This window comes from Rhinolophus sinicus, chromosome 16, assembly GCF_057876585.1.
Source record: "Rhinolophus sinicus isolate RSI-liver-muscle chromosome 16, RSI-T2T, whole genome shotgun sequence".
Taxonomy (NCBI): Eukaryota; Metazoa; Chordata; class Mammalia; order Chiroptera; family Rhinolophidae; genus Rhinolophus; species Rhinolophus sinicus.
In genome coordinates, this window is record NC_142516.1 from 185,935,372 (window position 1) to 185,959,528 (window position 24,157).

A 24,157-nucleotide genomic window follows, 5' to 3' on the forward strand; every position below is an offset into this window, starting at 1 on the left:
ACCACTTTTAACTTTTAATTCTGTTATTTGTTTCCATATATTTAAGTAATGTGTGCATAGTGATATTTCTTAATTTAGTCACTTTTATAGATTATCTAATGTCTCACTACTGTGCAAAATAAAAAGAAATGTAGCACTCTTACCCCACCACCACTTCCCAACAAGCTTTCCTGCCCCATCTTTCCAGGAAGTTAAGTAGAAATTGGGGGTTAAACTGATATTCTAGGTTTATTATTATGACCACGTGATACTGTTACTATTGAGCCATGTAGCATAAGAACACACTTCCCATCTTGTTCAATATTTTGGTTTTCCTGATGTTGTCTCTTATTTCTTTCTTTTGTGTGTGTCTATTACTAATTGTTTCTGAACTCCATTAGCCCTGTGGAAACCATTTCTATGTGATCAACCCAGTGAGTCAATTTGTCACATCTATTGTTCCCTCTCGGAGTCTCCCATTCAGTCTGTCTGATCTACAGGGTTTCCCAGGCCAGCTGCCCACCTGTTGTCCTGGGGCTTCTTTTTAACACCATCTTGCGAAATCCCTGTGCCTCTCGCCTGTGCTGGGTCCCCCGTTTCCTGGATCCCATGGTTTCCTCTTTCTTGGTTTACAGCCTCATTTTTGTAGAGCACATTCTCTAGAAGCTTCCTAAGAAAAGGTACATGGGAGGTAAATTTGTTGAGACCTTCCTTATGTGTCTGAAAATGTCTTAATTCTACTCTCACACATGCTTGCTACGTAGCTAAGCTTATAACTGAATTCTAAGTAAAAAAGTCACTTCCCTCAGAACTTTTAAGGCTTTATGTTACTGTCTTCTAGTTTCTAGTATCGCATTTGAGAAGTCTGATGCCATTGGTATTCCGGATTGTTTCTATGTGACCTGTTTTATTGGTCTGGAAGGTTTCGAAATCTGCTTTTTAATCCCTGATGTTCTGAACTCTCATAGTAATGAATCTTAAAGAGGATATTTTCTTATCTATTCTTCTGGGTACTTTCTCTTCCCTTTTAATCTGTAAATTCTTGTTATTCCATTTTGATTTCTTTTTCTTGTATTATTATTTCATACTTGTCTCCCCATTACTCTTTCCTGTTTTCTCTTTCTGGAACTTATGTGGTAAAATGCTCAAACTTGTGGACTGATCCACTACATTCTGTACCTTATTTTCCCTCCACCCCCACTGTCCATCTTGGCCTGTTAGTCTACTTTCTAGAAAGTTTACTAGACTTTATCTTCTACACCTCTGCATGTTTTCACTATGTTTACTGTCCAAGACCTCATTCTTATTTCCTGATTATTCCTTATTTTATAGGGTGACCTCTTTATTTTACAGATATAATACTGTCTCTCATCTTTCTAAAAGTATCATAGGTTATTAAAATAGTTTCTTTTGTTTCCTGAGTTATCTGTATTTTTTTGAGCCCCCAGGCCATTTCTTTCTCTCTCTGTTTTGATCTCTATATTTTATTCTATATTTTATGTTGGGGGGCTATACTCAAATATCTGGTGACCCTTTCACTATACATTTATATTTGACATTCATATATATTATATTTATTTACATATTAATACCTTAAATATATGGATATACACACACACATATGTGTGTGTGTGTGTGTGTGTGTGTGTAAAGAAAATACAAAACTCCTTTATATTTGGGACAGGTAGTCCCTACAAGACTGACTGGAAACCCTGCGTGGAGGCAGGGTGTGCCTATTCCCCGTGAAGCACTCCCATCTAGCCGGGCGAGCCACCTAGCCATATCGATGGGGATTCCGAATGCCAGTCAGGTCATTTCTGTGGGCTATTCAGTTTCTTTAGATGAAAATCCCTCACTCTCCTGCCTAAAGAGCCTGTCGCTGGCTATCGGTGTCCTGGCTACAGGTGCTCCGGGAGCTACGTGTGGAGTAGCCCAGGCAGGTCTTACCTGCTCAATGTCGCGTTTCACCTGTGTCCCATGGACCTAGTTTCCCTGAGTCCAGAGCATCTGTGATTCCATGCAGCCCAAGACTATCCCTCAGGCCTGCAGTAGGGTTGGGTCCTTGGTAGTGGCAGTGTAATCAGGGAGGGAACAGGCTACGTCACACACCACCTTCCACTCACTACTGCTAACTACTCTGTAACTACTTTTAACCAGTGCCCCCTTTCCAGTGTCACCCTCACCGGGCGCCCTCCGGAGGCTGCCCAGGCTCCTGAGAATGTCTGCAGCTTTTCTCAGCACACCTCAGCTCCTCCGCCTCCATTACGGCGCCATCTTCCAAACCCTGCTGGCAGTTGTGCTCAGTAGCATCTCCTCCTTGTTTCTTCGCTCTCTATTTAGCTCATCATAATTTTTTGATTCCTTGATGCAATTTCCAGTCTTACAAATTTTACGTTGAAATTATATGTACTTATTAAGTAATTCACTCCAGACTACTTTGTTTATCCTAAGAAATTTAGCTGTGACCCCAAATCAACTACTAACTACCTAACCACTAATTTCAGGGAGGACAGCAACAAAATCATTTTAATTCTCTGTTATTTTCTAGGAGTCACCAGGCAAAGTAAGTTGAACTCTTCCATAAATGTATCTTTATAACATCTCATTGCTATCTTGGCTCCAGAAATTTGGACCCAAAATCAATTTGAGGCAGATGCCACATCAATTTCTCAATAAACGGGAAGGGAAAGAGGGAGGGAGGGAGGGAGGGAGGGAGGGAGGGAGGGAGGGAGGGAGGGAGGGAGGGAGGGAGGGAGGGAGGGGGGAGGGAAAGGGGAAAAAAGAAACTGGCCAAAAAAAGGATTTAGAAACAGACAAGTAAGAGGGTTGACCCAAATAAATAAAGAAAAGCTATGTAAGTTTATTAAATGAGAGACTTCAGAGAATCATCTGACTTTGAGATAACTGCAAGCGACGGTCACTCACTTGGAAGACTGGCAAGTAACTGATGTCACTGAATATCAACCGTGAAACTCCACTCATTCAACGCACACCCCAAATTCACGTGAAAAGCACCGTTATCCAGCAAAAACCTACCCACATAAGACATTCTCACCATTACATGCCCAGATCACCTTCCAGTGATGGACTTCCCTTTGCTGCCTTGGAGGATATACTGTGGCTTGAAAAGCACACATATATGTGCAGCTAATGTGAATATGTAGGCATTCCTTGTCTCAGCCCCAAAACAAATTTTAGTCAACTTGCTGGTTATCCTTTTAATGCATTACTTGAATATATTTTTATTTTCCTGAGTACATCTCTTAAAAATTTGTCTATCTGAAATTATGTAATTATCTCTGTATCGTGCCATACTCAATAGTGGGCCAATAATTTTTTTTTAAAAAAAAATAACTGTGCCATCACTTCTAATGTAGCTGTAATCATATCTCTGAGTTCGATAAGATGAAAGACTTTCTAGTTAGATGGACCTTGTTTTAAATCCCAGTTCTTCCATTTACTGAATGTATGACCTTCAGGGAGCTAATCATTTCCCCAGTAGAAAAATGGGCACACTGTTACCTATTTTGCAGGTTAATAGGATTAAATCATATAATACATATAAAGAACTTGGCATACTGCAGGTGTCCAATTAGTAAGAGCTATTGAAATCAGACCATGAGAAGATACTAAAACCTTAAACTTTAAAAGTACATCTTTTCAAAGTGACTAGTTTCTGCTTCTGTTTCTTGGCACCGCAAGACTAGGAAGCTGGTCAATGGAATTAGCCTCAGCTACTGAGGAGCGATGGGGAAAGTGCTTACAGGCAATTAGGGGAAGCAACATGCAAGTGGAGGAAACAGGAGGCCTGGAAAAAAATTAAGGGAAGTATTTGACTCTGGATCGATTTTTTAACCTTTCTGGGACACAGCTTGTTTAACTACAAAATGAGAAGGTTAGACGAAGTCTCTCCAGATGTTCACTATAAGAGGTCTGTGGCTAGATAATTTGGGAACGTGCATACTTCCTCTCAAGCCCTCCCTTTTCCCCACTCAAGGCAGCTGTTTAATTGTTTTACCTGGCCTGTTACAAACTTATTTGCCTACAGATGCTGCCCACATTTTTTTTCAGGTGCTACTAATTAACATATTTTGTGAAGGATGGATGAGTTGATCTGCAATTTCCTATCCCACAGTATGTTTCTCTGAGTTTTACAACTTCAGCTAAATGCTTTAGTGAAGGGAAGAAAAGGGAACACATCAATATATCAGAAGTTTTATTCATTTATGCTTTCTCTTTTCAAGCGGGAGAAAAATCTACCACGATTATAATGAGACTAGACATTTCTAAGAATATAGTATCACATTTCACCTATGTATCCATCAGTATTATGGGCAGCTGATCCCCAAAGCAGTGGCTGAATGGCTGCGAATTCAGTGGATTTGATTTGGTAATGAAGACGGTCATATGCCTGAGACCCAACTGACAATTTTTGACAATCAATGAATACAATGAATCAACCATGTGATGCTTGGACTGGTTGCTCAGTGATCAACCAGTGACCTGAATGGAAAATAACTGGAAAAAACTAATCCTTAAGCTCCAGAACTATACCGTGATACCAAAATAAAACTCAAATGGGGTTCCATGAAGAATAATCTTTAATGCTACAATTATAAATTAAACTGTTGAAACCTATTTCCGTTATTAAAATACTTTCCCTTTTTCTATCAATGTACCAACATTTACTTTCATCTGAAAGGAAGGGATCGTGCTAAACGTTAGTGGGAATAAAAGGACGTATAATAAATAGGAAAGAGGCCAAAGAACCTACCAAAAAAAGATCTAGGAGCCAGACGCTCTGTCACTAACTTTGCACATAGCCTTGAATATGTCTGTTTTCCTAATTGTAAAAATAACTTTCCTCAAGGAACATATAGTTTAGTTGACTATATTTACAAATTTGAGATTTTCACTTAATGCCTTCTTACAGTACAAAATCAGTCTTACTTAATCTAAATAGCAGAGATAAAAGTGACCGAATATTTTGATGTTCTCCAATGAACTACATAAAACAAAGCCCCTCCTTTATCTTTCTTGCAGGAATTCTGCAGGAGCCCGTTGTGACGTTTTCCCTTTTTCTCTGGATATATCTCTTTGACCTTAAGGCTGCTGAGGTTTTCAAGCGTTCTAATTATTTCTGTTTTTCCATTAAATATTCTGTCTCCCCCCAAAAAATACTTTTTGCTTCTTCTCAGCAAAAAAAACTGATCAAAACAGAACTCTGCAGTATGCAACGAATGAGTGTGTTGGCAGCAGGGTGCCCGGCTGCCCTAGCCTGCCAGTCCTGAGGGGCTTCCCACTGTGCAGGACTTGCCATGTTAGTACAGGACAGTCGCCGACACAGCCACACAGTGGGTCACCCTGCTTGGTGGCTGGCGAGAAGGCCTGCATGTGGCGATGGATGCCTGCATCAAAAAGCTGCAATTTCAGTCCTCCTTCAGAAGCACGCGTCTTTCACTGCTAAACAGCTGTAGAAAGCAGTCAAATACCAGATGGATGAATGGATTTAATGACCTTTACGTTTCCTTACACCAGTGGTTCTCCAGTCTGGCTTCTTACGAGAATCAGGTGTTTAGCTTTAGAAAGATGATACTATCCTCTGATATACTTGGTCTGAAGGTGAGTCCAGCCAGCAGCATCTGTGTTTGAAATTCCCTGCCCGATTCTAATGTAAGCCAGGGCGAAGAAACACTGCTTTACAATTCATTCTGAGATCCAAACGAGTGTAGGTCTAGCAGGAGCCATTCAAAACGAGGAGAAATCTACATTATGATCTTTGACTTTTTAAATATTACATATGAGTTTCCACTTCACATTTAAAACAAATGGGAATCCACAAACTGACTTGAAACGGATTCACCCAGGTAGGATCCATGATATACGAGCTTCTCCCTTGTCATATTTTCATTCTGATCAGCAATCACCACAATTATTGACGTGATTTTTGCACACGAAACTGTATTAGGCACTGTGGGAACACAAAGATTTAAAACTCAAGGCCTCTGCCTGAAGGGCATTCCTTGTAGGATACATGGAAGGTGACGAAATGATCAAGCCAATCGCCTCCTAAGGAGCTCAAAAAGGAACCGGCTACGGCCTGAGATGGTTGGGAATCTGCACAGCACAGGTAGGGTTCCAAGAAGGTCGTGAGGCCTGGGTAGAATAGCTACCGTGTTTCCCCGAAAATAAGAACTAGCCGGACCATCAGCTCTAACGCGTCTTTTGGAGTAAAAATTATATTAAAATAAGACCGGGTCTTATAGACTATACTATACTATACTATATTATACTAAACTATAATACCAAGTCTTACATATGATATGATATATGATATGATATGATATGATATGATATGATATGATATGATATGATATGATATACCAGGTCTTATATGAATTTTTGCTCCAAAAGACGCATTAGAGCTAATGGTCTGGCTAGGTCTTATTTTCAGGGAAATATGGTATGTGAAGGCCAGAAAAGGCATTCCAAGTAGGGAGAAAGGCAGTACTGGGGTGAGTAAGAAGCAATCACATCACCACATTTAAACTTATATACAAATAATGTTTATATGCTAAGCAATGCAACTACATCTAGTGATACCTAGAGCTCTAAGAGGCCAACTGCTTAGAAAGGGGACATAATTATCCGAATCACTTTTTGGGCGATAACCGCTCATGACATTGGGAAGAAGAATCGGGCAGGCAGATGAAACAGTTGGCTCAACAAAAGCATAAAGACAAGCATGGCCTGTAACCGGGACAATAAGCCGCTGACAAGCAACTGCACAAGTCCCGTCCCTCTCTCGAACGGGGCCCACTGAAGAGACCCACTCACCAGGGATCAAGGCCAGTGCTGCAGAGATCATTGCCAAGCTCTCGAAGTTCCCACTCGTATTTCATCAAATGATTATTTAATGTTGAGGCAATACACAAAAATCACGGAAAGGTTATGTGTTCTCTTACATGTCATGTTCTGTGATTACCAATCATTGATTTTCTCAGGACTTTTACAATGGGATGGCCTTTTCTCTGCATTTCAGAATTAAAGCACCACTGTTCCATTTGTCTTTGCCTCCTAAACTAATGAATTTTTATATTCATTCCAAGATCTGGTCTTCATGCAAGATATTAACTAAATGCCAATGAATGTCCCGGGTATGCATCATCTCAGGAAGTCAGTTGGCAGAATTAACATTTAGACGTAGGCCCCACTAGTTATTTCACACATTATTAACTTATATTACAATTCAAATAAGCTTACAGCTGGCAAAAAAAAAATCTCTTCTGTAAATGATCTCAAACATAATAGGCTTAATCAGAGATAAATTAAATTAGGCAGCCATGCATACTATAGCATATTAATTCTGAGTAGTTATTAAATACATTTGCTGTTATCAGTGGTGCGAACAACATTATATGCAAACAAATTCTTCAGGAGGGTAGCAAATAAAGTTTGGTTTGGGATGCAGTGTGCCTGACATTTTCCCATGCCCTCCTATAATGTTAAATAATCTCTTTTGCTAATAATGGCACTAAGGTAAGTAGCCGTAAATGAGTCACCTTCACTCCCAGGCAATTAAGCAAAAGAACAGCAGACAAAACTGCCAGTGTCATTTTGGATTTTTCCAAAGGGAACGTTTCTACCTTTCTATGACAATTTTGAAAACAAGGCATTAATACATAGCTGGAGCAAAATTGTCCAAAATATATGGTAATGAATATTCATTATATTAAAAAATGATGTATCTTATTCTGCGTTTTGGGTAACCTGTATTGCCTGAGAATATTCAAAGAAGGCAATTATTAAGATTGAATGCTATTTTATAAAAAAGATCCTACCATTCTCTCTTTCTTTCCTTAAATGGTAGTAATCTAAGCCATCAACTACCACTTAGATTCCAAAAGCTAACAAATGGTGCTTCTGTGAAAGAAAAGGAAAAAAGATACATCTGGGTATATACAGATATCGATATCTATATGTAGATCTATATCTAGATGTATATACATATCTATATGTACTGGGGGTGCCAAGAAAATGTATACAAGTGGACACTTTGGTCAACGCTGCTCAAACAGTAGTTCGCCATATCAGAAGTGTCTGGACGCTGATGGGAACCACTTTGAGCACCTTTTGTAATTGCAGAAGTCAAACATGACTTGTATTCACCTTTTGTTTTCAGTATATATTGAGTATTGCAATTTTAATAGTTTTTTCCTTTCTTAAAATGTGCATACATTTTTTTTTTGGCACCCTCTGTGTGTGTGTGTGTGTGTGTGTGTGTGTGTGTATGCAGGTATGTATGTGTGTGTTTACACACACACACAAGTTATTTTCCTTCACGTACTTTGCCATTTTATCTGGTTCTTTTATTAATCAATCAAGCTCTTTAATTTCCACATCCAGAAGCAATTCAAATTATAAGGTATGATACACACACCCCAAATCTGAGAAACACGTTTGACATTTTTTGCGCTTTGCACACTTAAAACTCAATGTAAGGTGACAAGAACATTAAGCTGCCCAGTGAGCAAAATGTGAAACTAATCACTGTCTGTTCTTAGCCGTGGGTACAATAATTGGCAAATTAAAGTGCCTGAGAATAGCTGGGCCACCTGCATCACCTTGGGATGGCTAATGATGACAAATGTATGCGACCAGCTTTACTGACAACTCCTTCAAATGTAGGCAGACTGAAAAGGCAACACGACAGTACAGAGTTAATTTACTGTAAAGCATACACCATGCAGCATTTTTGTTATTTAAAGGAACAAAACCCAAACCGGTCTCAATGTTATGTATACACGTACTCATTGAATTAAAACTACTACTGATTCCTGAAAATCCAATGCTTGTCTTTATAAGCTGGCAAACTGGGATCAACTTGCTTATTAAAATGTTGAATGTGTAGTTTTATAACTAGATTCAAATAAATATAAATGCTACAGAAAAGGAAACACCTTAATTTCAATAAACTTGCTACTATCCACCCCTCCCTCCATCCATCCATCATTTTCTGAATACCTACTATGTGCTGGAAACCATGCTTGATATTTGACATAGAGAGAAGCTGTCATTTCCTTCAGGAGCTTTTCACCTATTGGAGGAAAGATGCATGCAGACAGAGATGCAGACAGACAACTGCGAGTGACTATACATTACTGTAGAATTACTTTCAGAGCACCTCCCTCCCCCTTAGAGACTTCAGAGACAAGAGGGCTGTTGAGCCGAAGTCTAGGACCATATAAAGAGAGCATAAAACGAGTTTGTGAAGCTGAACAAGCTTGAGAAAAGTCTTTTGAGCTAAAAAGAATGCAAGTGCACAATCAATAAGAAGGTCATGGTCTGTCTGCTTGAAGAAAAGAAACTGCCTTCAGAATATATGAAGGAAATAAACATAGGCGGCAAGAGGTCAACAGATGATGAAGATGAACGCTAGGTAAGGGTGAAAAGACGAAGGGCTCTAGAAGTGTCAGGGAGTTTGGATTTAATTCTATAGGCCAGCAGTTTGCAACACACAGGCCAGAGGACCCTGGGGTCCTAGGAAGGGAGGGAGGGAGTGAGGGAGAGGCCAGGCAGGCAGGTCTCTGGGCCCTGCGATGGTACTTTAACCCCAGCAGCTATGCCACTGTCTGGCTTACACTGGCCTTCTACATTTATTAAACAACTTTTTCCTTTGGAATAACGTTAGGCTTACAGGAAAGGCACACAGATAATGCCGAGATTCCCATGAACCCCTCCCTCAACCAGGCCTCCCCTGTAGTAACATCTTCCAGTGCGATGGCGCATTTGTCACAACCGGAAACCAGCACTCGTGTGCTGCTATTAACTGAACTCCAGGTTCATTCACGTTTCACCGATTTGTCCACTGATGTACTTCCTCCGTTCCAAGACACCACATGGCATTGGGTCCTCATGTCTCTCTGGTCTCTTTTGATGTGTGGCAGCCTCTCGGTTTTTCCTGGTGACTCATGAGCTGCCAGTCCTGAGGAATACGAGCCAGGTGTTTTATAGACTGTCCCTCACATTGAGTTTGTCTGATGTTTTCCTCATGACTAGACTTGAGGGTTATGGGTTCGGGGAGGAGTAGCACAGAGGTGAGGTGCGTTTTTCATCACAGCATATCAGGAAGCATTGGTGTCAAAAAAGACACATCACCTACGATGCTAACCTTGAGCTCTTGGTTAATGCAATGTTGAGCAGGTGTCGCCACTGTCAAGTTGCTGTTTTCCCTCTCTACATCACACTCTGTTATTTGGAACTCAGTAAGTCCAGGCCATATTGAAGGGTGAGCGCAAGCTTCACTTCCTGGAGGGAGCTCTAGCCATCTACATTACTTGGAATTGTTCTACAAGAAAGATTTGTCCCTCCTACTCCATGTGGTTGTTTGTTCACCCCTTTACTGATATTAGCATGAATTCAGGTTTATTTTATACTTTGGTTTGTAATCCAATATTACGTTATCTATTTTGTTGCTCAAAGTCTTCCAGCTTTGGCCAGTGGGAACTTTGTTAGGTTGGCTCTTACGCCCTGTGACATGCTCCATCTTTTTGTTTTTTTATGAGTACTTTATTGCTTTAGGGCATACCAGATGCTCCAGGCTTATATTGGAGTTTTACTGTCCCAGCGCTAGAACTAGCCATTTCTCTAAACATCCCTAATTCCTTTTATTGGAGGATAACATTTAGATACCAAGATCTGGGCAGTAATGTACTAGTTGCTACTGGCGTATCACTGCCCCCCAGGCTCTCCCAGCAGAAAGAGCTAGGAAATACACAGGTATATGCACATAGTTAAAATTGTTTCTGCATCCGCCCATCTGTACGTGTATTAAGCTAAACATGACTTCACACTGACATGTCTAATTCAGTACTAGGCTCCTTATCTGCAAATGCCCTGATGGGGAGAAACATGGCTCCCACCATTCATTTACTTATTTGTTTAACTCCAGTATTTGACATTTCTTTGAAAACGGACTTCAAGTATTTTAAAATAATAGAAAAAGTACTTGAAAATAAACATTGTAAGAGAAAGCCATTAAATTATTTAATGTAGAAAAGTGACATAATTCTATTTATATTTTTAGAAACATTATTCTGAGATAGAGTGAGGGAATGGAGTGGAGGGGCTAAAACTTAAGGTAAGGGTAAGTGTTAGGAAGAATGCTGTGATACTCCACACAGCATATTAAGAACCTGAAATAAAAGAGCAGCTATGGAAATAAAGAAGGAATCAATTTCATAAGTATTTTAACAGATTAATGCATAAACTTAAGTGATTTGATGGGAAAAGTGAGAGAGAGAGAAGTTGTCTATTGTGGACATTTCATATAAGTGGAATTATAATATATATAATACATGGTCTTTTGTGTCTGGTTTCTCTCACTTAGCATAATGTTTTCAAGATTCATCTACACTGTATCATGGATCAGTATTTCATTTCTTTTTTTGGCTGATTAATATTCCGTTGTATATGTGTACACCACATTTTCTTTATCCATTCATCAGTTGCTGAATATTTGGGTTATCTATACTTTTGGCTATTAGGTATAATATTGCTGTGAATATTAGTATACAAGCATTTTGTGTGAACATATATTTCCAGTTCTCTTGGCTGTACCTGGAAATGGAATTGTAGGGTATAAATGATAACGCTACAGTTAGCTTTTCGAGGAAATGCCAAACTGTTTTCCAAGGTAAGTGGCTACAGAAATTTTACACTCCCACCAAAATGTAGGAGGAATTTTCACCAACACTTGTTATTGCCTGTCTTTTTTATTATAGTAATCCAAGCGGGTGTGAAGTGGTACTTGGTGGTTTTGATTTGCATTTTTCTAGTGACTAATGATGTTGAGCATGTAAAACATTAAAAATACATACAATTCTTAGTAATGAATGAAACAGGAGTCATGCAGGAATTTTACACTAAAAACTAGAAAATACTGAAGAAGAGCTATCTACGCAGAGAAAGCACGTGTGCTTATGGGTTGGAAGGCTCAATGTTGATAAGATATCAATTCTTCCCAAATTGAGCCCTAGATTGAACACAGTCCCAATCATAATCCCACCAATCCCACGCTGATGCTTCTTAGACACTGGCAAGCTGATTCTAAAATCTATATAACATTTTAGAACTAAGAAATCTAAACCAATCTTGTAGAAGAACAACAAGGATGGAGGGCTTACACCATCTGCCTTGAAGACTTACTATAAAGCTACAGTAATCAATACAGTGTGGTAACAGCATAAAGAGCAAAATCAATGGAACAGAACAGAGAGCTCAGAAATAGATGCACACGTACACGTGGCCATTAGATACGTGAGACGAGCACTGAGGCATTCCAATAGGGAAAGGCAAGTCTTTTCAACAACTAGTACTGGAAGAATTAAATCTCCTGCATAGAACATCTCACTCTCTCTCTCTACACACACACACACACACACACACACACACACACACACACACACACGTTCAGACAATTAAGTTCGCGAACTTTCCACCATGCGTTTACACAGTGGAAAGTTCGTGAACTTAACTGTTCAACCAAATATATTTATTTATATATATATATATGTATTTCTTATACCTCAATAATACAAATACAAACCCAATATAAACTAGGCAAATGATTTAGTGGATACTTGACGAACGAAGATATATGAGTGGCAGGTAAGCACATGAAGAACATTTGAACATATTAGTCAGCACAGAAAATATATATTAGATCACAATGAAATATCACTATAAACCACCCAACGGCTAAGATTAAAAAGACTGACAACACCACATGTTGTTGAGGATGTAGAACGACTACAGCTATCATATTGTTGGTGGGGATGTAGAATGGTGCACCCACTTGAGACAAAGATCTGGCAATTTCCTCTAAAACTTAATATACAGCTACCGATGACGAAAACTGCACTCTTGAGTATTGACCTAATAGAAATGAAAGTCTATGTTCACAGAAAGACTTGTTCAAGAATGTTCATAGCAGCTTCATTTGTAATTGTCGTAACCTGGAAAGAGCACAGGTGTCCATCAATAGAAAACAGATAAACAACCTGTGATACATTCATACAATGGAATGTCACTCAGCAAGACATAGCAATAAACGACCGATAAACTCAAGAACAGATTAATCTCAGAAACACATACAACGTGAAACAAACCTGACACAAAAGAGTATGTAGTGTATGATTCTGTTTATACGAAGTTCTAGAACTTGAATTGATTTACTCTGCGGACTTAGAAGGAGTGTAAGGGATCTTTCTGGGCTGATACAGATTTGGTTGGCACAGGTGTATACATTTGTTGGAACTCATGAAATGTACACTTAAGAGATGTGTATTTTATGTAAATACATACATAAATTTTACCTTAAAAATTTTATTTAACGAATCATAAACTTTGAATTTAAGCAATGATACATATGCCAAAGTATTTGGGGAAATTGTAGTGATGTCTACAATTTACTGTGAAATGTATCCAAAAATAAGATGGATTCATGGGTGGAGAGAGGGAAGGAATAATGCACAGTGGTAGGTATATATGAGTGTTCACTGCAAATTTCTTTCAACTTTCCTATATGGCTAAACATTTTCAAACTAAAACCTTGCAATAGAAAAAAAAATTCTTAAAAATGAGTCTTTCACAATAAAAGAAAAAAGTTAAAAAACAAAAAGAAGTAATCCCAGCTTCATAGTTATTAGCCATATGAACGTGACCACGTTTTTAATAAACAGTGTATGTCCTAATTTCCGTATTTATAAATGTACATGAAATAAAATGGGACTGGTAAGGGACTCTACCAGCTAATCTACGTAAAGAACCATTCCTGGTATAAATAAACCCTGGGTAAATGCTTTAGCTACTGTTTTCAGTCAGCATAGAGTGCCCAGGGCCATAAACCCACAAAAATAAAATGTTACCAGAAAAGAAGAAAACAATGGTTGCACTTTGTTAAAGCAGTTATGTTTGTTGCATAGACGAACCCAGATCCACAGTAATTTTTTTTTTTCCCTGTGAGTGAATGTCATTTATTAGGACCCCTAAGTACATGTACTAGTAGAAAGGAAATACATTTTTTAAAACCCACAAAGCATATTTTTAGAAATGGTATTTCCTAGACTTTCATTCCAGGAAAATGCATGGCATGGAGCACACTGGGCCCAGAAAACAAAGCCTGCCAGATGCCACCGCAATAGACAGACTGGGGCTTTGGAGAGGAAACGTGGAAGGAGAACACGGAGGCTTAGGCCTCCCAGAGCCTTCCCTGCTGGCTGGTATTTAACCCACTGAAGTTATGGGCCTTTTGGAAATTCACCTTTGTAGGTCACCTTTAACTAATTTTATTGTTTATTTGTTTAGCGAAAATTTAAATCATAGCCTACTTGGGCAAAGTTCTATGCATGCCCTCTAGGACATAAACAAAATGAGCTGGGAAGGTCATTGTAGAAGAAAAAATTCTAAGTGCAGTGCAAGGAAAGGTTAGTGCTATTTATATCCTGCCACCTCCTTTTCCAATATTCATTTTAAAAATACAATTTTAGCATTTTCAATCAATGTATAAAGTAACAGCATGCTTTTACAAGTGACAGGAATTCTCAAAGGTAAAAAGGAGCAGAATTTATGTGCACCATGTCTCACTTTGCTGATAAGTGCAAAAGTAAAAATACGTTTTTTTATAAATTATATTTTCTATAGCTCTTATAAGTATTATCATTTTTATAAATAGATATTTTAAATACAAGTGGAATTTCTTAATGTGATATCTTTTACTTTCTTTCAATCGAGTAATGTTTCTGATAAGAAAACTGAGCTCTAGAATGTTGAAAACTGTTTCATCTATTATGACTGCTGCCCTTTGGGTTGTCGAATATACATACTTGTGACAACTCTAAGAAAACGTGATTAATAAGTGGATTCTTACCCAGGACTTTAAAAGAACAACAACAAAAAATTAAATTAAAGGTAAAGGACATTCCGTTCCCTTAACTCACTTCATTTTGGGATTATACCTTCTCTGCTCAAATTTAGGATGGAACGTCTAACAGTGATGACATTGCTCAGTCAATAGCAGTCCTCCGTGTGTGTGAAAAATTCCAAACGAATGGAAATGTTCTCAGATATTTTATCTGGAACACTTTCACTTATAGTATTTATTCAAATGTCCGTATCTTCCTTCTTTCTTTCTTTCAGGGAAGAATTTAGAAAAATGTCTTTCTATAAAAAGATGTCACTCCTTTTTGTCTATTTAAAAAAATAAACTTCTCTTACCTCTAGTGTGTGCACGTGCATGCACACACACACACACACACACACACACACACACACCCTGTACTATCAATATCAGCTAAAGGTAAAATTAAAGGAACACTGGCTGCAAGTGAAATTCAGGAGTCACAGGAACAAGAAAGCTGGTCAGCAATACCTCTTAGCTCTTATCTTTTTCTCCCACTTCTCTCTGCCAGGCTCGGGGGCTGGGACGTCTGCACTCTATACCCTCTTTCCTGAGTAGAGACACAGCCATGAGTCAAGTGCCCTGTACTTCAGTGCCTTACTATTCTTCCCCTTGAGTGAAACCTTACTGGTAAGAAGAAATAAAATGTTACATGTAAATGAAAATAGTCATTTGGAAACCATCCTTCTGGGTCTTACCACCAATACACCAGTAATATTTAAAATTTCCTTCAATTTAAATAGTAATGCATTTGTCAAAGAAGTATTATTAGAAGACCTGTATTCAAATAAAGTTGACCACTGACTTTAGGTGAGTCCAATGTTTTCTAAATTAATGCAAGTTACTTACGAGGGTAAAAGGCCAAATTTTGCAATTCCTCCCAGTGTAGGTCATCATAGAGTAATATTGGGGGAAATTAAGGATTCATGAAGCAGTGTGAGGTTTTCATTATTGTTTTGTTGAGGTTTTTATTAGCCACGAGATTATATGACTGTATTTACTTGAAAGTGCATAACTGTCCTTGAAATTAATCATCACATAATTTCAACAAGTGTGCTCTCTTTAGTTTACCCAAATAGGAAGGTTTCCCTATATTAATTTTGTCTCTTTCATAAGCATCCTTGACATTCTTTGTCTTTAATTATTTATGTCTATGTCTCAAGTATTAAGAGCACAGTGAAATTTACAATTTTTCTAAGTTCCTAACACGTATTAAGCTTTGTTTTCTGCCTAGACCGAGTCACCTTTTTGTCTTCAACAGTTTCTGGAATAATGCACTGCACAGCCGTATCTGTATTAAGAACCTAAATTCAGATTTCAATTTACTCAAGAAGAATTTGCCGACCTTCTAATCTGAGATTACACTGAAAGATCACACTTATTTTCTCACTCTTCTCCATTACATTTTAAATTTTAACAGCTTTTTCTCAAATCATATGTGAAAAATTTATAATCCAACATAATGACCAATCGCATTTCTGCCAAGCCATCCTGGGTCTCAGCTATCTTCCTTCTTTCCTTTCGCTCTTTCTTTCCCCTCCCATCCCCCCACCACCTTTTCCCCTCCCTCCCTCCTTTTGGCTTCTTTCTTTTAAAATTCTATGCACCCTGATATAAAAGAAATGGAACAGAAAATGTAGAAGGATACCAGTTGTCCTATTACATTTCCTCATTTTCCATGCAGCTCCACCTTGGCTGGTGTGGCTGTACCCACGGCTCCACTCCGGCTCCCGAGAGCCTGCGCCCACAGGGGAAGGGGAGGACGGAAGGAGGGCTGCCCATCTGGCGATAATCTGAGCTGAGTGCCCAGGCAACACTTGGAGGCAGACAGGTGGATAAAGCAGCTATTTGATTTTCTAAAGTAAAATCCGCCAGAAATAAAGATGGTGCAATTTGCCGAAATTCCATCACACTTATTAACAGATATACCAAATGGGAAGCAAAGGCCACCTGTAGATCTATCATTATTATGGACACTGAAGAAAAGCACACATTTACTGTTAGAAAATAGTACTAATAATCTCACCCAGGGAATACTGGTAGCACCAGAACAAATTCTACTTCAAAATATATGTGACCAAGGTGGAAAAGCATTTCTCTGCTGATTCCACACATACCTAAATCCTAAGTGCTACGATGATTCCCAGCACGGCAGCGATAGGCCACTGAGCGCAAGAATTTCTGACACAAACCCTACTTCTGAGGCCTTACATTCAATCACAAAAGTCTGTTTAAAACTAAACTTGGCACAAGTCTTCGCTGAAGAGAACTCCATCAAATACAACAAAAATGAAGAAAAAAACCCTACAAATTTGACTTCCAGAACATTGCTTGCAAGGGAGACCAAAAGTAAATTCTCAATACTTATTAATCTTTTCATATAGAAAATTGAATTTGGCAAGTGGCAAGATCATTTACAGTCTAATAATTCCCAGTATCTTGAAGGGAATAAATAATTTAAAAGAGTGAGAATTAAACTCAGGAAAGGCTGTCAGTTCTAGAAATAATTTCTTTTTCTCTCGAATTTTTCAAAGTTGCATTTTTTTAGTGGTGTCAAGTGGCTCAGCCCACAATCATACACACAAATATAATTGATCAAAAAAAGCTTTGCTCTCATAGAATAACAAAACAGGGCAGAATTTGAGAATAGTCTAAACTCTAAGATATATGAGGTCTGACAATTAAATTCGTGAACTCATCCTAGAAAAAGTGCTACATACCTCATTGTTGAATATCACTATGGTCTCCTTCGAAGTACTTCCCTTGGGAAGCTATGCACCGATGCCAGTGCCTAGTCTACCCTTCAAAGCAATTTTGGAACTCTTTTTCTGGAATGGCCATCAGAGCTGTTGGCGTATTACCCTCAATGTCCTGAATGTCATCAAAATGTCTTCCTTTCAATATTTCCTTTATCTTCAGGTAAAGAAAGAAGTCATTGGGGGCCAGATCAGGTGAGTAGGGAGGGTGTTCCAACACAGTTATTTGTTTACTGGCTAAAAACTCCCTCACAGACAGTGCCGTGTGAGCTGGTGCATTGTCGTGATGCAAGAGTTGTAGATTGTTGGTGAAAAGTTCAGGTCATTTTCATCTTTTTCGTGCAGCCTTTTCAGCATTTCCAAATAGTAAATTTGGTTACCTGTTTGTCCAAGTGGTACACATTCATAATGAATAATCTCTCTATCAAACGAGGTTAGCAACATCGTTGCACCAAGTTTGCAAAGTTTATTGTCAGACCTCCTGTAGCTCTTAAAATTTTAAGGCAATGGATACTTTCTCTGAGAGCCCTGCATAATCTGGGAGCCCTAACCAGAGACGTTAACTTTAATAACTCTTAGGAATTGCTGCTCTCAGTTAACTTTGATCTTTCATTTATTTGTAGACCTCAGTTTTCAATCACAGGAGGTCTAAAATGTCAAAGTTAAGTGTTGTAGTAGATGACAGATGATTGCCAAGAACACTAAAATACCTCCAAGTCAAAGGACCATGTAACCATCCTATTTATTATTGTAACCTCTACAAATATTTACTACTTTGCTCATGCATTCAATCATTCAACAAACATTTATTTAGCACATACTAGGCAAAACACCTACAAAATAACCCTAAAAAAAATCTACTGAAAAGTACAAATATATATTTTTTTGAAGGCACCAGACACTAAACAAACATTTAACTTGAGACAGATTTTGAAATTATGAACATGGTACGTAACTCATTGACACCGATTGAACCTCAGAGGCCAAGGACTGGGAGTAATCCCTTCTTCCTTCTTTCATTCTCTCTTGTTTGTCTTTGCTCTATTTCTTTTGTCTTTTCTCACTGTTTAGACACAATGATACTTGACTGCGATGGAATTGGTCAAGTCACATTAGAAACTGCTCATAGGAAAAATCAGTAGGAAAAGACAGAGGCGTATGTACATAATATTCTCTCTATATGTAGATAGACTTATGTTAGTATGGATGTCTATCTATATGTAATAGTTATATTATCTCGAGATGGATGAACAGGAAGGTTAGCAAGTTTTTTTAACTCTACAAAAGAGACTCCAAAGCAAATACAGTGGTATCAATATTTTAAAATATGGGGGTGGGTACATAGGTTTATTATTTTCTGTAGGTTTAAACTACTTTATAATAAGAATGAATAACCAGAAACTAATATAATATTGTATGTCAACTGTAACTGAACATTTTTAGAAGTTGTTTTAGTTAATATATTTTTTAAATTTTATGGTTTAAAAGAAGAATGCTGTAGAAATTTAGGTCATTAGAAGGAGCTGTTCTGGTAAGTCCAATTTTCTTACTCCTGGGCCCAGAACACACAGGCTGATTATTTTCCATCTTTAGCCAGAGGAACAATGGCGAGTTAATATGGAAGAAAAGACTGTCCCTGATATGATGTCAGTGGCACTTCTGCAAATGGGTGGTCATGTCTAGATGGAAGTGAATTATCTGAACATAATTATGATGAATCCTCTAGCTTTAAAAGAGTGTTTCAACTCATGTACCATCCAGGAAAGTTACTCTTTCACGGCCTTACAGGGTGTGAATATGAGGTTTAAGAGACACAGCTAATGGATGCCACATTTTCAATGCTGCTAAAAATGTACGCTAAGAGTATGGATTTTGGAATTACAATTTGCACACTTACCGATTAGTTGTGCAAGACCACAATTGACTTTTTTTTTAAACCCTTCACAAATACTTCCTTTCCTTTCAAAATTGCCATTAAACATTTTCTAATGTAATTACAAGGTTTTCATTAGATGCTGGGCAACTCTAGCAGGAAGGGAACCCACAAATATCTTATTAACTGCATCATATGTAACTCTGAGAATAGCAAGGAGCCAAACAATTTTGTTTTTGTTTTTCTCATAGTGGTAAATAAGTCTGAAACATTTCACTGGTGAGGCATGAGTAACTTGAGATGTATTGTTTTAAATATGAGGGTGGAACTATATCATGTAAATAAGTGGTATTACACAGCACACATTTTTCTGAAAAAGTAGTCTCCATGCATTAGAGTTAGATATATACCCCAATAAGAAGGCATATTGACTTATAATTTTCAATATTACATCCTTGTATTTTTTACCATATCTTATTTTTCAACTAGGGGAGGAACATGGTCTCATAAAGCTGATATTTATTCTTCCATGTTTATAGGACTAGTAGTGCATTACAGGAAATGAGAAAGTCTGAGAAGTCAAATATAATTTGGTGTCCTGTGCACAAAAGAAGACAGAACAGGAAAATCACCGTGTTTAAATAATCTGGCTCAGGAACTTAGCCACAATGCTTTAAATAATCAAATAATCCAATAAAAGGGGATGCTTTGATGTTATTATTTCTATCTCCATAAATGCAGCCTTTTTATAGATGATAAATCTTATGTAGGAGTCTTCATTTGACTAGACAACAGAGCAAAGAGTCCTTTCATTCAGTTCTCATTTTCAACTCTGTACCTACTGTGTGTATTTTCTGGAAGGTAAGGCAGATACTAAGTGTAATCCACCATAACAACCGAAATACCCCTTCTTAGAATGTTATCTTTAAGTCGTGAATTCTTCTCATTTTGTTAGTAAGTAACCTTTGTACCAGGGACTTCAATGAATTCTTATGTTAAATTCAGACAAAATAATAGTGAATGAGAATTTGTTTTGCCTTAAACTCCTTGTATAACGGTAAATGTCTCAAGAGCCTTAACAAAGCTTTTGGGGGAGAAACGTCCTGAAGCTGAATTGTTTTTAAGTCCTTTCCTTTTAATTTATAAAACTTTACTTCACACTTTGGAAGCCTCCAGAGAAATAAAAGTCATCAAGTCATTTCCTATTCTCTGCATGCATGAAGAACAGAATGGGGGCAAAGTGAGGAAGACAGCAAGCCTGATGGAGGGCGGTGGGGTGGAGGGGGGCGGCCAGGGATACTGGCTACAGTCAAGGGCCATAAGAGCTCCCCACAAACTGATCCCCAAAATTCTGTGCCATGGAGCAGAGACCTGAAACTGGGCCACATGGTGAAAAGCAAATGAAAAAGCCTTCCTTTGTTACTTACCTTTTTCAGTTTTCTCTCAGCTTTCAGATTTTCTACCCTTCTGTCTCTCAGTGACTGAGCTGGGACCTTTACAACATCAGCCCCACCATTTGCTCTGGGGCCTGGGGCCTGTCTTTTTCCCAAATCTCCAGAGTTGTCCTCTCTCTGACATTTTCCTGCACTGAGTTCTGGTATTATCTTTCCTACATCCACGTACCTGTATCAAACAACACTGACCTCCTTTAAGCACCAAACTAGAAAGCCTGGCTCTCCAAAAAAACATCATGTGCATATCAGTGTTTCTAAACAGCTGAAAAACACACATAAGCCCAGAATAGAGATGTAACGGCATGGGAAGAGAATGGTACTCAAAGCTAAAAACTACGGTCTCGGCCCAGCTCACCCTTAACTCAACTGCCTATTTCAGTATTTTGAACTCTAAGTGAGAAGGTTATACTCAGGGCAGCCCTGGTCCTCCCCTGCAGGGAAATGCAATGGGGGCGAGGGGCCTGGGGAAGCTATTGGTCTTTGGTTTCCGGAACCAAGGCTGCTAACTGTTCTAAAATCCATGGGACAACCTTGCATCATAAGTGTCAACAGTGGACTCACTGAGAAACACCAATAGATGATTTTTAATGTCCCTTCAACCAGTCTGGACTCTATTTTTTTTTTTTTTTTTTAATTTATCAGGGGTGACATTGGTTAATACAATTATCTAGGTCTCAAATGTACAGTTCTGTAATACATCATCTATATATCACATTGTGTGTGTTATAGACTCAGTTCTCTTTCCATCACCATATATTTGACCCCCTTTTCCCTCATCTACCACTGCCCCCACCCTCTGGTAACCATTAAACTGTTGTCTGTGTCTATGAGTTTTTGTTTGTTTGTCTTGTTTATTGTTTTCAGTTTTATATCCCACAAAAAAAGTGAAATCATATGGTTCAAACTAAACAGCACAGCAAAAGAAACCATTAAAGAAACAAGGAGGCAATCAACAAAATGGGAGGAGACATCTGCAAACAACACTTTTGATAAGGGGCTAATATGTACAATATAAACAGAACTCACACAACTGAATAACAAAAACAAAAACAAACAATCCAATTAACAAGTGGGCAGAGGACCTGAATAGATACTTCTCCTAAGAAGACATACAAACGGCCAACAGATACATGCAAAGATGCTCAAAGTCACTAGCTAGTAGGGAAATGCAAATAAAAACTACAATGAGATACCACCTCACACCTGTTAAGAATGTCTGTTATCAACAAGACAAGTAATTACAAGTATTGGAGAGGCTGTGGAAAAAAAGTCTGAACTCTTAAGCTTAAGTGGAATGTAGAGAATTTAAGAGACTTGGAAAAGAGCTGTGAGAATAAACACATTTTTGGATTATAGAGTTTTATAGGAAAAGTTCACAAAAATGCATTTATCTCTCCTGAAGAGAAAAAGGATGATTCAAGTTTATGATGATACAGGGGGATTCTGACCAACAAAATTCTCTCTTTACAGGAAGAAGAAATAAAGTGCCATGCTAGGAGATTAGGAATTACTTAGGATTTCTTGACAATAAGGTTTCTAAGAAAGGAGCATCTATATTTGGTCTCAAAAGGAAGGTGGGTACCTGAGTATGAAGGTTGGAAAATAAATAGATTCTCACTGGTGTCAGAAAAGTTCACGTGGGGTGTTATTTGTAGACTCGGGTGGAATAGTTAGGTAAGTTTTCAAGGCCTTTCCAGCACGTCTGTTTTTATGGATATGTGTATTAGGTGTCTACGCACTACAATATTCTACCAAACTGACAGAATTGAGTTGAAGATGAAGGCACAACTTCCCACCCACCATCTCCCCTAATCCTTACTCACACTTCAAAGTGAGTCAATCTCAAGGCCCAACAAAGAAGGATGCAGTGGGAAAACTGGAATCTAGCCCCCCACACTGCAGTACAATCGACTTTGATTTCTCAGTAGAAATAAAATTTAAAAAACAAACAAACAAACGAAAACAGAAACAGCAAAGGACTCTTAGGAGAGAAAATATTTGTCTCCATGAACAGAATAAAAGTCCTACCAAATGAAATAAATGCTTGTGGGCAAAGATGTGTCATTCTAGGGATGTACTGTGTCCCTTCTCCCTTGCTCTTCGTTTAGTTTTCGTCCACTCAGTATACCAAGGTGTACCCTCTCTCCTGTTTATTTTTCCATCCATGAAAGATGCATGGATAGAATTTATCCTTTGGGTAGGTCTTTGCCAGAAAGCACTTTCAAAATAAAAGTGTTTTACTTGTACTATCTCAACAGCAAAACATGTACTTCCAACTCTGTTGGCTAGCAAGCTTTTCCCTTGAGTATGCAACAGTATTGTTAATAAATTTTCAAGCTGTTAATATACACACGTTAAACAAAACAATCACCACCCTGTTCTACCATTATAAATCGTAGGGTTAGTAGCCCTTGGTAGAATTAAATTAAAACATTCTGGCCACCGAGACTTTATTATTTGAAAAATGTCATAATGATAATACTAGTTATCGACAAATACAGTTTTGCTTTTCAGTGTTTCAAAATATAATTCATCCACAAGGTCTTAACTAATTGAACACAGTTAACGAAATCTGATACATGTCGACATACAGTATAAATTAATTGAATCTGTTCAGTTAGAATTTATGAATACAGAAATAAAATTTGTTTTAAGCCAATGTGGGCGATATTTTATTTCTAATATCCTTGTAACATCCCACAGAGTACACAATAATAAGTATGAGAAGCAGCGTATCAAATTTCTTTTCATTTATGTCCATCTCCCAATGAAATCAAAGGATTACATTCTCTGCGTAATCTCCTTCCAGGGTTTTTATTGCAATAGAGTATACTATTGTCCATTTTAAAAATATCTCTCAAAATTAATAATTAGTGAGACAAGTGAAAAAAATTAACACAAACCTTAAGATCACCAGCAGATCAGAAGACAAACACGTTCTTTGAGGACTTGACTGAAGCAATATATTCACAAAAGTCTTTTAAAGGGAAGCTGTTCACAAAGGAAGTCTCATGGAAGACGGTACGGCTTTGATATGCCAGGTGCCTCTGGAGGGAAATAAAAGCACACCTTTAGGATATGTCCAAAGTACTATTACGGCCAGTCTCAGCCACTGTGGTCAGAAAGCGCTATTATT

General features: G+C 38.2%; 1 protein-coding gene across 2 annotated transcripts in view; it reads right to left on the bottom strand.

Moving 5' to 3' along the window:
* The window catches only part of ENOX1 (ecto-NOX disulfide-thiol exchanger 1), a 366,236-nt gene that overhangs the window by 231,192 nt on the left and 110,887 nt on the right, over positions 1-24,157 (bottom strand). Inside the window, exons 2-3 of one of the 2 annotated variants that reach the window (XM_088793019.1) lie at positions 23,925-24,068; positions 503-649 (exon numbers count right to left, since the gene is read on the bottom strand). In XM_088793019.1, the coding sequence (XP_088649145.1) occupies positions 503-590 (88 nt within the window). In that variant the 5' untranslated portion in view covers positions 591-649; positions 23,925-24,068. The remainder of the gene's footprint in view (positions 1-502; positions 650-23,924; positions 24,069-24,157) is intronic. The other variant, XM_088793020.1, reaches the window with a different exon arrangement.